The sequence below is a fragment of the Drosophila elegans genome, unplaced genomic scaffold, assembly GCF_018152505.1.
Source record: "Drosophila elegans isolate 14027-0461.03 unplaced genomic scaffold, ASM1815250v1 contig_183, whole genome shotgun sequence".
NCBI classification, from domain to species: Eukaryota; Metazoa; Arthropoda; class Insecta; order Diptera; family Drosophilidae; genus Drosophila; species Drosophila elegans.
In genome coordinates this window covers 562,140-575,277 of record NW_024545550.1, presented here as the reverse complement: position 1 = coordinate 575,277, position 13,138 = coordinate 562,140, and the positions used below count along the sequence as shown (strand labels likewise).

Here is a 13,138-nt window from a genome sequence, read left to right as displayed (position 1 = left end):
CCAAAAACTTGAAAATTATAGATATCAGTTTTTTCTCTTTCCTCACTAAAGCATGACTTGACGAAATTGCCTCTGATAATAAATCCCATCTAATTTGATATGGAAAATAAACATAATCCGCCCGATCCTAGCCCACTGTGCGGCTGCACGGGTGCCTGACGAGCTGTGCTGGGTTGTTTTATTTGATTTCTTTATCAATATCTGAGCTGCCTTTCCTGCCCCTCACCCTCTTTGGTGCCCTACCACTCCCTCCTCAATTGGTAACCCCTATTGTACGGCCCGTTGTTGTCCTGAAACTGCAATTGTATTAGTTGCCGCCAGCGTGTGTGCGTGTGGCTCTTATGTACGATTCATTTAAACGAGACCCATGAAGGCGATGCCACCACCGCAGTGGCGGAAAAGAGATGGCAGTGCGAGTAGCCCTGCTGCAAAAACGAGTGCCAGAGGGAGACGCCCATAGGGGTTGCGAGCACGACGAACGAACCACGCCCACCCCGTAGAGGAACCACCATGGTGTATGGTGGTGCTTTGGCTCGGCAGTATCCGTATCCGCATCTGTTCGCGTATCTGTGTGTGTGGCAAACTGGTTGTGGCCTGGTATTGGTGCCAACTCGTTTCTGTTTCCATATCTTTGGCCGTATCTGTGTCTGCCCGTATTTGTATCTGTATCTGTAACCGAGTCTGCTGCAGCTGTATCTGTATCTGTATCTTTAGCTGTATCTGTATCTGTGTCTGTGTCTGCAGCTGGCAGGCGGTAGCAAGCTGAAGCGGCCTGCCAGAGTATCTGTATCTGTGGCGCGTCATTGTTGTGCTGCTACTGCCGCTACTGCCGCTGCTGCTACCTCTGCCGATATACGTAGCTCTATAGCTTCATAGCATAGCTTCTATAGCTTCTGTGCCGTTCCCGTCGCCTAGTGGGCAGCTCAGTTACAAGACCATTATTTGACGTATTTTTTGCGCGCTCGGTTGGTCGTTTGGTTGGTTGGTCGCTCTCTCGCTCGCTGGATCGTTTCGTATCGTATCGCACCGCATCGCATCGGTTATATCCATAGCTATAGCTATAGCTATAGCTATAGCCCAAGCCCAAGCCCAAGCACAGGCCCAGCGCCCAGGCCCTCCCCCTCTTATTCGCTTCAATGTGGAGCAGCAGTTGCGCTCCGTTCATGGACCGGGCACGGGTATCGCATTCATGAGCTGGCTCATTGGCAATCATTTGGATTCGTACGCCAGTCGGACCGGTGGCCACCTCACTCATCCAGGCGGCCAGATGCCATCGATCGCGCGTGCAATGTGCTAACCCGCAATCAAAATCGAATCGCGCAAATGCCCAAGTGCTAGTGATCAATAAAAACAACAACAACAACAACAGAGGGGAATTAAAAAAAAAAAACAGAGCCAAGGAATTGAATTAGTGACTAAAACCAGTGTAGTGCCCAGCAAGATTGCTTCGTTTCGGTGGAGAATAGTATGCCAATTTGTTCACAGTGGATTCAACGAATAAAATGGCCGTTGGACCGACGGAGGGCAAACACCCGCCCTCAGAGAGCTTCTCGCCCACGCACCACCAGATTATAGCACCCAGCCCCATCCTGGCCGTGCCCACGCTGGCCTTCTCCGCCGCCCAGGTGGAGATCGTGTGCAAGACGCTCGAGGACTCCGGCGACATCGAGCGCTTGGCCCGCTTCCTGTGGAGCCTGCCGGTGGCCCTGCCCAACATGCACGAGATCCTCAACTGCGAGGCGGTGCTCCGGGCCCGCGCAGTGGTCGCCTACCATGTGGGCAACTTCAGGTAGGATTCCTCGATTCCTTCTCATTCGCGCGGACACATAGACAGACAAGTCAGACAAGACAGACGGAAAGACGGAAAGACGGAAAGACTCCCGGCTCGAATGTCAGGCTCGCAGACTAACAAACTCCTGATTAACCCCGACAAAACGCTCCATCTCGGTCGTCATTCGATAGTTTTGCACAGCGACAGCTTAATGAGGGCACAATGAGCCGCTAAATTAATAAACAAAGGAATTAATTTACTAATTAAAGAACTCGCTGCTACCCAAAGCCAAGTGGAGCAGGCTTGATTAATAAAACACCGACCGAACAATAGGTTCCACGTCAGGATCGGGGTTTCGGCTTCCGTCGCCACGGCAGAATATATATATTCTCACATTACACTTGAGCTTCTAAGACAACCGGAAACAATTCATTTGTTTGCGAATTTCGCAATAAGCCCACAGCCCTCACAAAAGGATGGCGAAAGATTAGCTTTTTTTGGGGGGTGACAAGGGGCAAAACTTAGCCTTGTGATCTTCGGCTAGACAAGGCAGTTATTTAGCTTGTCTGAAATTGATGTGGGCAAACAGGTCCCCGGCAATCGATATCGACAATTATCCGATCGGTACGAGCAATCACAACTATAAACGGTTGCATCAGGTTTTTGCATCTCATCTGTGTCACATCACATAAAGCTGACTGCAACTCGCATGGCTATGTAATTCGAGTATAATCAATCAATGTCCAGACTCGTAAATGTATATATATATGGCCTGAACATGCATATACGGATCTGCCGATGCAAGTGATTTGATTGCTTTGACTTGGTAAATAAACGACTTCCAATTAAAATCATTTGACGTACTCAACCGAGCTGTCAGCGCCAGTGACGACAATAAATGCTTATGAAATTGTTTCAAAATACATATGGCTGGCTTAGGACGCCCGTCGTGCGAGGGGTGTAAGAATGGGTGGATGGACGGGGGGGTTGGCTTTCCCAGCGGGATACTAGCAAATCCCAGAGGGTTAATGGGGTTGAAATCAGCACGACAAATTCCCGGCATTAACTTTAAGCACGACATCGGATACTCACATCGGACCACCTCGATCTGGCTCTCTTTTTTCAGGGAACTTTATGCAATAATAGAGAATCATAAGTTTACTAAGGCGTCCTACGGCAAACTGCAGGCCATGTGGCTGGAGGCCCACTACATTGAGGCCGAAAAGCTGCGCGGTCGATCACTGGGTAAGTAAAGCTATAGCCTACATATAACAATAACGAAATATCCTAAGAGGGGAGCCACTCAATTTTTAGTTGAGGCCATCACAAATCAATAACTTTGAGTGGTTTAAAGAAATTCTGTCCGATTGAAAGCCACAACAAATTTCTGTAACACCGCAAACAGTTCACATTATCGATATGGATTACATGACAATAAACCAAAATATATTTACACAATTATTTTAAATTGTCAAAGCTCAATTTCTTCATAAAACGTTTTGATCTAAGTCTAAACCAAAATATATTCACAAAACAATTTTAAATTGTCAGAACCCAATTTCTTAATAGAAAACCGTTTTGAGCTAAGTTTAAAATACCTTAAACAAAAGTGGTTCAATATTCTTCTATCACATAAATTTGAATAGTTTCCAGTGCCAACACTAAACCAAAATATATTTACACAATAATTTTAAATTGTCAGAACTTAATTTCTTAATGGATAGGGTAGTATCACAAAACATTTGGAGCTAAGTATAAAATACCTGAAACAAAAATGGTTTAAATATTTTTAAATCACATACATTTTAATAGTTTCCAGTGCCTACACGTGTAAACAGGTCGTATACGTATTATTCAAAGGTTTTAAATAAACTTGTTATTGTTATTTTATGGTTTTTATAACTAGTTTTTTTATAGTAAGTGCTACAAACTTAGCGTATGGAGGTAATCAAAAGCGTTTAATTGGGATTTACATAAATGGTTATAATTATAACATTTTCTTTAAAACTTATCCGACACTTGACCTCGAATGGTCTAAATTTCTAGCAACCTAGTGAGTAGGTCTTAAAGACAATACAATGCTTAGCCATTCTTTAAGGTTTGTGATAAACTTAATTGCTCAATTGAAATTTATAAATAAAATTCCCATGATTTTGACAGAATCAGTTCAATGACTAGGGTTAACTTATTTAAATTAAAATCTTTAAACAAAGAAGAATTACTTTAAATGACACATTTTGCAGGCCCCGTGGACAAGTATCGGGTGCGAAAGAAGTTCCCCCTGCCGCCGACGATCTGGGATGGCGAGCAGAAGACGCACTGCTTCAAGGAGCGCACGCGGAGCCTACTGCGCGAATGGTACCTACAGGATCCCTATCCGAATCCCACCAAGAAGCGGGAGCTGGCCAAGGCCACCGGCCTGAATCCCACGCAAGTGGGCAACTGGTTCAAGAATCGACGCCAGCGGGATCGGGCTGCTGCGGCCAAGAATCGGTAAGTTGGCGACCGCCTCAATTAGCCATTAGAGTTGGAGACGGGTCTAGAAGAGTTGGTAACTTGGTTGGTAACTCGATCCGGTCTGTGTAAGCCGATATCATCCTCCGGAGCAGTGGGAGCAGCCATTTGGGGGTGGCTTTGGTGTGGGTTTGTCGAGGGGGGATCACACAGGAGCGTTTCCATTTCATTGATCCGTGCCGATCTGCGGCAGCGGTGGCGGCACCCAGTGAAGCGTTCTCGATTTCTGCTGTTTGTTGCGGTCGTCGCTTTTTGGCCACATTAAACTGACCGCCGACGATGACGATGACGATGGGTCTTGGGTCTTGGGTCTTGGGTCTTGGCCAGGCTATAACCGATGAAGGAGACAAGCAACGATTGAACGAACAAACGATCATGATGATCTTGATGATGATAATGATGATGATGATGATGACAGTGTAAACGCAGCTCATGCTTCAGCTGGAAAGGTGCAACCGCTTGCAAAATATTACCAGGAGAAGTTAAAACTCGACCAATTCGCGCGAAGTTGAAATGAAGAAGATCCGCTCGAACTGAAAGAAGGCAAGTTAAGTGGAATGACACTGCAAGAAATCCGCAGTCGCAGTTCTGGCGTCGAAATCGTAGTCCACTCAAGTGTTTGCCTGCTCCTGCAGATGCGCAAATATTTCAAGTTCTACCTGCTCACAAAAAAAGCAAGAGAGATAAAAAAAGGAAAACGAAAAGGACAAGGAAAAGTAAAAGAAATCGAGACAACATTTGGCATTCCTCGGAAACCTGGCAAACCGAGAGATCTCATCCAAAAGGCCCGTGTTTATTAAGTTAGGAGCCGTTGCTGCGGCCTCGTCTCAAATTGAATGAATCTGCACAAAGCGCCAACCAATGCCCAAAACAAAAAAAAACACAAGTAAGCTACAAATAAAATATATATATAAAAAAAAAGAACAAGAAAAATGAAAAACCAGATGCGAACGGGTCATTAGTTAAAATGATGGCGATTATTTCGCTTGTAAAGCAGCAGCAGCCACGGATACGCGGCCATTACAACTCCATCCGCACTCGATCCGCGGATCCCAGGTCGAATTCGAGTTTTTCGAGGTTTCGTGTAGTCATCGTGTTATTAAGCAGTGCGGCAAAAGCCCCCAGAGATGAGACAAAAAGGTGCACTGGCGGTACATACATGTCTGTGCCCATATAAAAAATATGAAATTAAAAGCCGTTCATATGCGACGACGGCCAGACAACTTCGACAGCGCCAGGCGGCAGTCAGGGGCGGCGTAGTAGGGGGTGCCCAGAGGGGGCGGAGGGGGGCACAAGACCATTCTAACCGACGACGACGAAAACCAGACCCCAACAGGCGCTGACTGTTCAAGCATTGTGCGCTGAAAAATTGTTAACATTTTTGCTACTGCACTTGTGCGAACGGAGAGCGACAGACGGACAAGTCTCACAAACAACAACAACGGAGGGCTAAGTTTGCAGACCGAAACTAAAAATACCCTTAAATAGCAACTTTTGCAAAGGGTTCTGCTAGTGCCATTTTAAAGAAATCCAACACATATCTGTGTGTGCTCTATAAGATTGTATATACAAAGCTAGATGAAAGCCTTAATAAAGAAGGTATAATAGTTTTGTAGCTTTGGTTAGATTCGAAATACGTTATATTCTTTTAATATTGAATTACATACATGAAAGAAAGAAAGCTAAAGAAATGGGACTGCCATAGAACAAATCTGTATACATTTAGTGACCTTAAGTTGGTTTTAAGCTAGATGAAATTTTTCAGATTAAAACCTACTTTAAACTTAGCAATCAGAATAAAAACAAATCTTAGGAAAATTGTATCTGTGTTTTCAAGAAGGGAATTGGATGTTTTATGATAAAATGATTATACATTCTTTTCTGTTGATAATCCCTCACTAGTTACTTTTTAATACATCCAGAAAACTCTTAGATCGAAGTGAAACTATATTTTTTTATAAAAATCTCCTTTATGGCCTTGCAAGCTCCTGGTCAGAGTAGTAGCACCTCCAGGAAGGGCATTAAAAAAGGCAGCTGGTGCTGGGAAACGAGATCGTGAAGGCAGAAGGAGCCGCGATGTCAAACGGCCGCGATGTGGCCCCGGCCGAGATGGTAAATCAATCAAATACACAGCTCCAATCCACTCTATTAGAAAGGCTGCGGCAGAGAAAGGCAGCGGCGCGTTTCCCGCTCCCGAATTGAGTAATTAAGACATCGGAGATTGATCGACTCGAGTCAGCTCAACTCGACTTCAGTCGTTACGGCGGAAACTTGGCGCTGCAAGCTTGTCATGCTCTGATGCCTCCAACCGCCAAGTGGCCATTGCAAGTGGAGTGCAGATGCAGTTGCAGTTGCAGTTGCTGTTGCAGTTGCAAGATATTCAAAATCAAGATTGCCGCACATTATACAGGAATTCGGAGGAGGCATATGAATGGGCTGCCGTATCTTGCAGATGCCCCAGTCATCACCATTTGTCTGATTCAGCGAAACCCTCGAGGCATGCAAAGCCCATTGAGGAGCGGATGGGAATGTTATTAATCCAGCATTGCTATATCTTGGATATTGATTCGGTTATTACGACTTAAAGCAGCTGACAGAGAGCTTCCAAATGTTCCGAAAAATTATCTTAGCAATGATATTTTACCCCAAATATTTCTAAAATTTAAAAACTAATCCCAATCTTAGTTGTTATTAAAAGCAATGGGTTTTTGAGAGACTTCGAATTTAATTAAGCAACAAAAATTACAAATATTTCTAAGACAGTAGCCAAATGGATAAAAGATACAAGAGAAAACCTCATCATTTTCGACTTCTCGTCACAAAACATTTCACAAATCATTCGAGAAAAACAAAACTGCTTGGCGCAGAAGCTTCTATTGTGCAAATTCATTAAGCCGAAACCCCGGCTCGAGACTTGATTTTGATCAATTACAATTGCCACTCGACGATGCACGACAGCGATACGAAACTCTTGGCCAAACGGAGCCACCGAATCAGACGAATCCACTGAATCCGCCTCGCGCCGATGGTTTTATTGCGTGAATTACCCGCCAAGCAAAATGCGTGGCTCGTGGACAGCCACTGAAGATGGAGATGAAATGAGATGAGATGAGATTCGCCCACATCCCAGCATCCCAGCAGCCATCCATCTCGAGCAGAAGCGATGGCCAAATTAGGGGCACAGTGGGCGTCGGGTGATTTGTGAGGGAACCAGAACACGAAATGGGCCACCAGAAATCGAATCAACGAACTTTTTGGGCTTGCGAGTGAAGTGTAATATTGTTGAGGGCCCCGCAAATATGTTGTAAATGTCAATTATCAATCAAATCAACAAACACGCACTTGCGGACAGGAATATATGTATAGAGATACAAGCCCATGACCAGGGACTAAATTTGAAGAGGTTTTGCCCATCGATTCCCAGCCTCTCGTTCGCCACTCTCGAATTCTAATGAAGAAAGGAAGATGCAGAAGCAGTAATTCCCATCCCCATCCCCATTTCCAACCGAACATTCAACCATCCCCCCCGGCCATTGTCAATATCCGAGTCGGGGGCCCACTTGTCCGAGCGCTCGGACAGGGCACTCGAGCCCCATAAGTACCCATACCCATGCCCATACCAATGCCCATACCCAAGTCCATGCCCATGCGATCCGAGGGAGCTGAGCCCGGACCACTCAACGCTGTTTGCACAACACCAACTACCGTTTTCGGTGGCTTGTGAGAAAAATATACAACCATCTCTCCAATGGGAGCAGAAGCTGGAGTTACACACAGAAAATACATTAGGGGATCGTTAAAAGATTTTAAAACCATAATTGGGGGTGTACAAGAAACAAAGAAATAGGGTTTTTTCCTGATCCTGCATAGTAACTTTCAAAAAGTATTAAAGTATTAAAGTATTAAAAAAATCGAAAAGATAAAGCCATCAAATTATTTTCGAAATATTTTTCATAAGCTAATATTTCGTTAGGCATTGAAGTGAAAAATTATAATCAATAAGTATTGATTTAACAACCCGAAGATTTTAATCTAAAATTTTCCTAACAACTATAAAAACTAAAGCTTGGTTAACAAAATTGTGAGTTGTGATATTCAAGTGCATAGTATAATTTTTTTCCGGTGTAAGTGTATCTGAACTCCAAGAAAGAACTGAATGGATGTGAAGCTTCAATGTCGGACACTTCAATGCCGCATAGAAAGTGTATTAAAGAAATTAATAAGAAGTCAGGTTCGAGTCATCATCATCGGCAGTCGGATGACTCTTCATCGACGGTTGGCTGTTGGATGGATTGGATTGCTGGATGGATTGGATTGCTGGATGGCCGAAGCACCGGATGTGGCCTTTGTTCAATTGACAAGTGAAAGAGGCTCGGCAAATAAGCGGACAGGCGGCGGAACAGAGTATTCCGCCCCAAGGGTTGGAAATATTCAAATGCGAGCAAATTTAAATCCCGTTTGTCAACAGATCTCTCAGAGAAAAGGAATAAATATAAAATAAATGTTGATTGCATTTAGGGACCCGAACCCTTGGGACGGCGGATTGCTCTTACTGCTGCCGCTACCGCTGCTAACTGCTCACGCCTGTCCAAATATTTACACAATTTACGGCATTCAATTTGAGTTGACACAATTATTGAGAGAGAGAGAGAGACAGAGACAGAGCACTGCAATTTTCCGGCTGATTTTGTAGCGCTATTGACTCTGTATTACCTGCAGGTTCATTGATTTCCCCATCTAGCTGATTTTTCGGTCTTTAAGCCATCTTTAAGGCGGGCATCCTTCGTTGGTCTAGCGGATCGTGTTACCGCCTTGGCATTCTTTGCAGCCTGAATGGATTTCAGTTCGCTTTTGGCTCAGTTCGATTCGCTGCGATTCCCTGCGATTCGATTCGATTCGTTTCGTTTCGATTCGAATCGGAATCCCCATCTTCTGACATGAGCCGATTAAGGAACATTTCAATGCATCTCGGGTTACTCTCCGCACAGCCAGCCCTTTCGGCTGGCCATGTCCAGGCGGGTAATTACATACGTGTCACTTCGGTTAGGTTTGGTTTAGGTGCCACAGGGTATCCGATTTCAGTAAACCCTTTGCCCTTGTCCTCGTCCCTGTCCTTGTCCTTGTCCTTGTACCTATACTTCGCCGTAAACCTCTCGCTGCCAAGTCAATTGTGTGGAAAATGTATATCATATTCGTGCATCCAAGTTTTCGATTTCTGGGCTCAAGCCGAGCGTGCCAAGTCGCTCCAGTCGTGCGTGAAAATGGCCTTGACTCGCACTCGCCCGTGCCAAAAAATCCGGCTAACAGAAGCTATCACATGGACTTTCAGCACCAGCACAGGATTCTGCGCCAAAAGATTGCTTATCCTTGCTACTGCCAAGGGTTAAAGTTTCTCCATGTCGACCCACCGCACTCAGATTGCTTCGATCTAAAATCAGATTAGACATTTTCCAAAAACCTTTCTTGGAAGTGCATAATACCTGTCTCAAATTCGGTAGTATTATTTTGGTAGCACACTTGGAAAAACTAAAATAGAAATATTAGCGATTGATTCTTAGCTGTATATTTCATTTCACTGGCACAGTGCTGAGGCTTTTAGTTTTACTCCAGTCAGCATTGTAGTCAAAAAGTTCAAAGAATGTAATTCAATATCCAAAGGTACCTTTTTAGGGATATTTTTGACTTGGCTATCATGTCAAGCGTAATTCAGCGATCTAACAACGTTTTTGCATTTTTAAAAAATTAAACAAATAAAAATTCAGCCCACCAAAACACTTAAAAGATTATTGAGTAATAAATACTAAATTTGTTGACTGTGAACTACGATCACTTTATTACCAAGTTAATACTACAACTTTTTTTCCCCAAAATGTGTTCCAACCGATTGTCAAGAGATGATCGGTCGTAGTTTATCTGGAACGTTTTAACCACCTATATCCATTACTCTAATCGCAAGGTTATGTTTCGAGGAAATTTTTACAAAAAGCTACGAGAACCTATCGTAAAGTTTTTCTTTTTTTTCTTAATACACTTGAGCCGTCGGACCAAGTTACACTGTATCGACCCACCACACACAGATAGTGTGTTTAGTTTCCCATAGTTTGGTTCCAATTACCCAAATCCAATAAGCGAGAATCAAAAAAATGAGCCGAAAAACCTTTCTAATCGGAAGGCCCTTTTCGGGAGTATCCCAGCAGCGGGCAGTCCCCGATCGCTTGGCTAACAATTCATCAGGCTGTGAGAGTGATCCATCAAGTTGGCACATTAGGCGGCTAAACGATTTAGTGTGCTCCCTCTCGCAGGCGAAAGACAAAGGGCCCAGCAAGGTAGCCGCAGATACATTTCGCAGCTCCAACTGTGCCGAGCTGGTGGTGTCTCTGGTGTCTTTGGTGTCTTTGGTCCTGCTCCCGCGTCCACTGTGCTGGTGGAGCACCATTAATCACACAACACGAGCCGCTCCAGGATCCCCACTCGGGGAGGGGGCGGCAGTCAGAAGGGGGAACAAATTGCAGCAAGTTGAGCGAATCCTAACCGATAATTATGACATTGCAGGAGTCGTGGGGTGATGGCAAATGATGATGTATATGAGAATGCTCCTCCGCCCTCCTGCGTCCTCATTCCACGCAGAGGTCTCCTTCGCGCTGCTGGTGTTAAATCCATGGCGGCTAATCAAGTCATCCAGTGGTCAGATGGCGCGTCTTTTGTTTTGGCCACAGACGATTTATCTTAAGCATGTGTGAAAGTTGTGTCAGATTTATGAGCTGTTCCCCTTCCCCCCCCTCCTCCTTTTGACCCCATGCCGCCATGGGGCAGCCACAAATGGGCCGCCTTAATGGGCGTTTAGCCGCAGCCACTGCAACTGTCCAGCATCGACTAATTAACGATGCCGACGCCGATTCCGATGCCTATTCCGATGCCTTGATGTCTTCATCGGGCAGGGCGGAAAATCGCCATGAAGCTGTAAAGTGAATGTGAGACAGGAAAAGTCTTGAGAACTCTTAAATTCCATCAGCATTTCGATCCGTTACGGCTTGTATTTGGAGTGAAAAATCTTTATCCGATAAAGAGAAGGGCTCAATACAGTAAACAAAAAAACTGGCGACGGATAAAAAGCATGCGAAAATGTATATTCTTGAAGTTAAAAACGTAATCGTTGATTTGATGAAAGTAGTTTTAATAAATTTTTTTCTTACAATTTGTATAACTCCTGAAAAAAGTAAGTTTAACTGCTCTTATTAGCTCTCAAAGAGTCTCTTATATATTTGTAACAATTAAAATCCCTTTTCTTTTTAATCTTTGATTCACATTTGCTTGATATTCCTCCAATGTTTAATTTGGCTACCATTTACATAGATTAAATTAAAGATTTGGAAACCTGTTATAATTTAGGAATTGCTTCAGTTATCCGCTCTGGCATTCCAAAACAAAAAAAATAAATAAATGATTGTATGTCTGTCCAAATGCTATCAGTTATGATCAAATAATGAAAGATAAGAAACTTAAAACTGGATATTTTAAAGCTTAAATATTATATGTTAATTAATTAATTAATTAAACTAACATATTCTCTTTCCTTTCCTTTTTTCCAGTATCCAGCACAGCCAGAACAACTCGGGGATGGGCTGTCGCAGCCGGCGGGCGGACGGAGCGGCCTCACCGACTCCCTCAGACAGCTCCGACTCGGACATCTCGCTGGGCACCCACTCGCCGGTGCCCAGCAGCCTGCAGTTGCAGCACAGTCCGGGCAGCACCTCCAATGGGGCCAACGACCGCGAGGAGAGTCTGAGCGTGGACGACGACAAGCCGCGGGATCTGAGCGGTGCACTGCCGTTGCCACTAGCGCTGCCCCTGCCGCTGGCCTCGCCCAACCACACGCCGCCCCAGCTTCCGGGAGCGGGCTATGGGGGCGGACCGGGCGGTGGTGGAGGTGGAGGACCGCTGACTGCGCCCGGCTGCCTGCCGCCCTTTAAGCTGGACGCGGCCACCAGCCTGTTCAGCGCCGGCTGTTACCTGCAGAGCTTCAGCAACCTGAAGGAGATGACCCAGCAGTTCCCCATCCAGCCGATCGTCCTGCGTCCGCATCCGCAGCTGCCGCAGCCATTGGCCCTGAACGGGGGCTCCGGCGGACCACCGCTGCACCATCCGGCCTACGCGGCCGCCTACAGCGTGGAGTGTGTGCCGGGCCATGGACCGCCGCATCCGCCGCCCAAGCTGAGGATCAACTCACCGGAGAAGCTCAACTCCACGGCGGTAGCGGCGGTGGCGGCGGCAGCGGTATCCGGTGCACCCGGTGGTGGCGGCCATCATCATGAGCCCACCACAACGGGTTACCATCACAGTGGCCAGCTGCTGTTGCACCGACCCTTCTCCACGTCGCCGGAACTCAAGCACAGTGCGCCCGAGATCACATGATATCAGCGGGTCTGAGGTGTCCACCTATAAGCCCACCCATCCACCCAGCCACCATCCTTCATCCTGATCCTCATCCTCAACCGCATTATCCCCGAAGCACTAAGGCCCAGCTATTCAGATTGTTTCAATTGTAATTCTAAGTTAGCCCGTAGTCAAGCTGAGTTCGAGCAATATTCGATTTCGGAACTGTTTCCTATATCATGACCCATAAATTACCTATACCATACCGTTATCCAGCAGCAGCAAATCGCAAGCGTCGCACACTCACTCTTCAAAGATAGCCATTTAAGCCGGATGGAAAATGAGATACGGATACAAAAATCTAAATCTAGATCTAGATCTAGATCAAGATCTAGATTTCTAGAGGTAATTCAGATGGCGGGAACCCCCAAAACTGAACTTGAATTCGAAACGTTTTCATTCTAATTTTGTGTGTGTGTA

The 13,138-nt window shown here is 45.4% G+C and overlaps 1 protein-coding gene across 1 annotated transcript; it reads left to right on the top strand.

Moving 5' to 3' along the window:
• Positions 1-805: 805 nt before the first annotated feature.
• Positions 806-12,929, top strand: LOC108147063 (protein Optix). Its single transcript, XM_017273354.2, has 4 exons — positions 806-1,789; positions 2,898-3,016; positions 4,015-4,264; positions 11,875-12,929. The coding sequence occupies exons 1-4, from the start codon at positions 1,503-1,505 to the stop codon at positions 12,695-12,697; spliced, it is 1,479 nt and encodes a 492-aa protein (XP_017128843.1). The 5' UTR covers positions 806-1,502; the 3' UTR covers positions 12,698-12,929.
• Positions 12,930-13,138: the final 209 nt, after the last annotated feature.

What these genes read in the sequence shown, in the direction of transcription:
- LOC108147063 (XM_017273354.2), top strand. Translation starts at nt 1,503, where the DNA reads ATGGCCGTTGGACCGACGGAGGGCAAACACCCGCCCTCAGAGAGCTTC. An exon ending in TACCATGTGGGCAACTTCAG is followed by an intron (nt 1,790 to 2,897) that starts GTAGGATTCCTC and finishes CTCTTTTTTCAG; the next exon opens with GGAACTTTATGCAATAATAG. An exon ending in GCTGCGCGGTCGATCACTGG is followed by an intron (nt 3,017 to 4,014) that starts GTAAGTAAAGCT and finishes CACATTTTGCAG; the next exon opens with GCCCCGTGGACAAGTATCGG.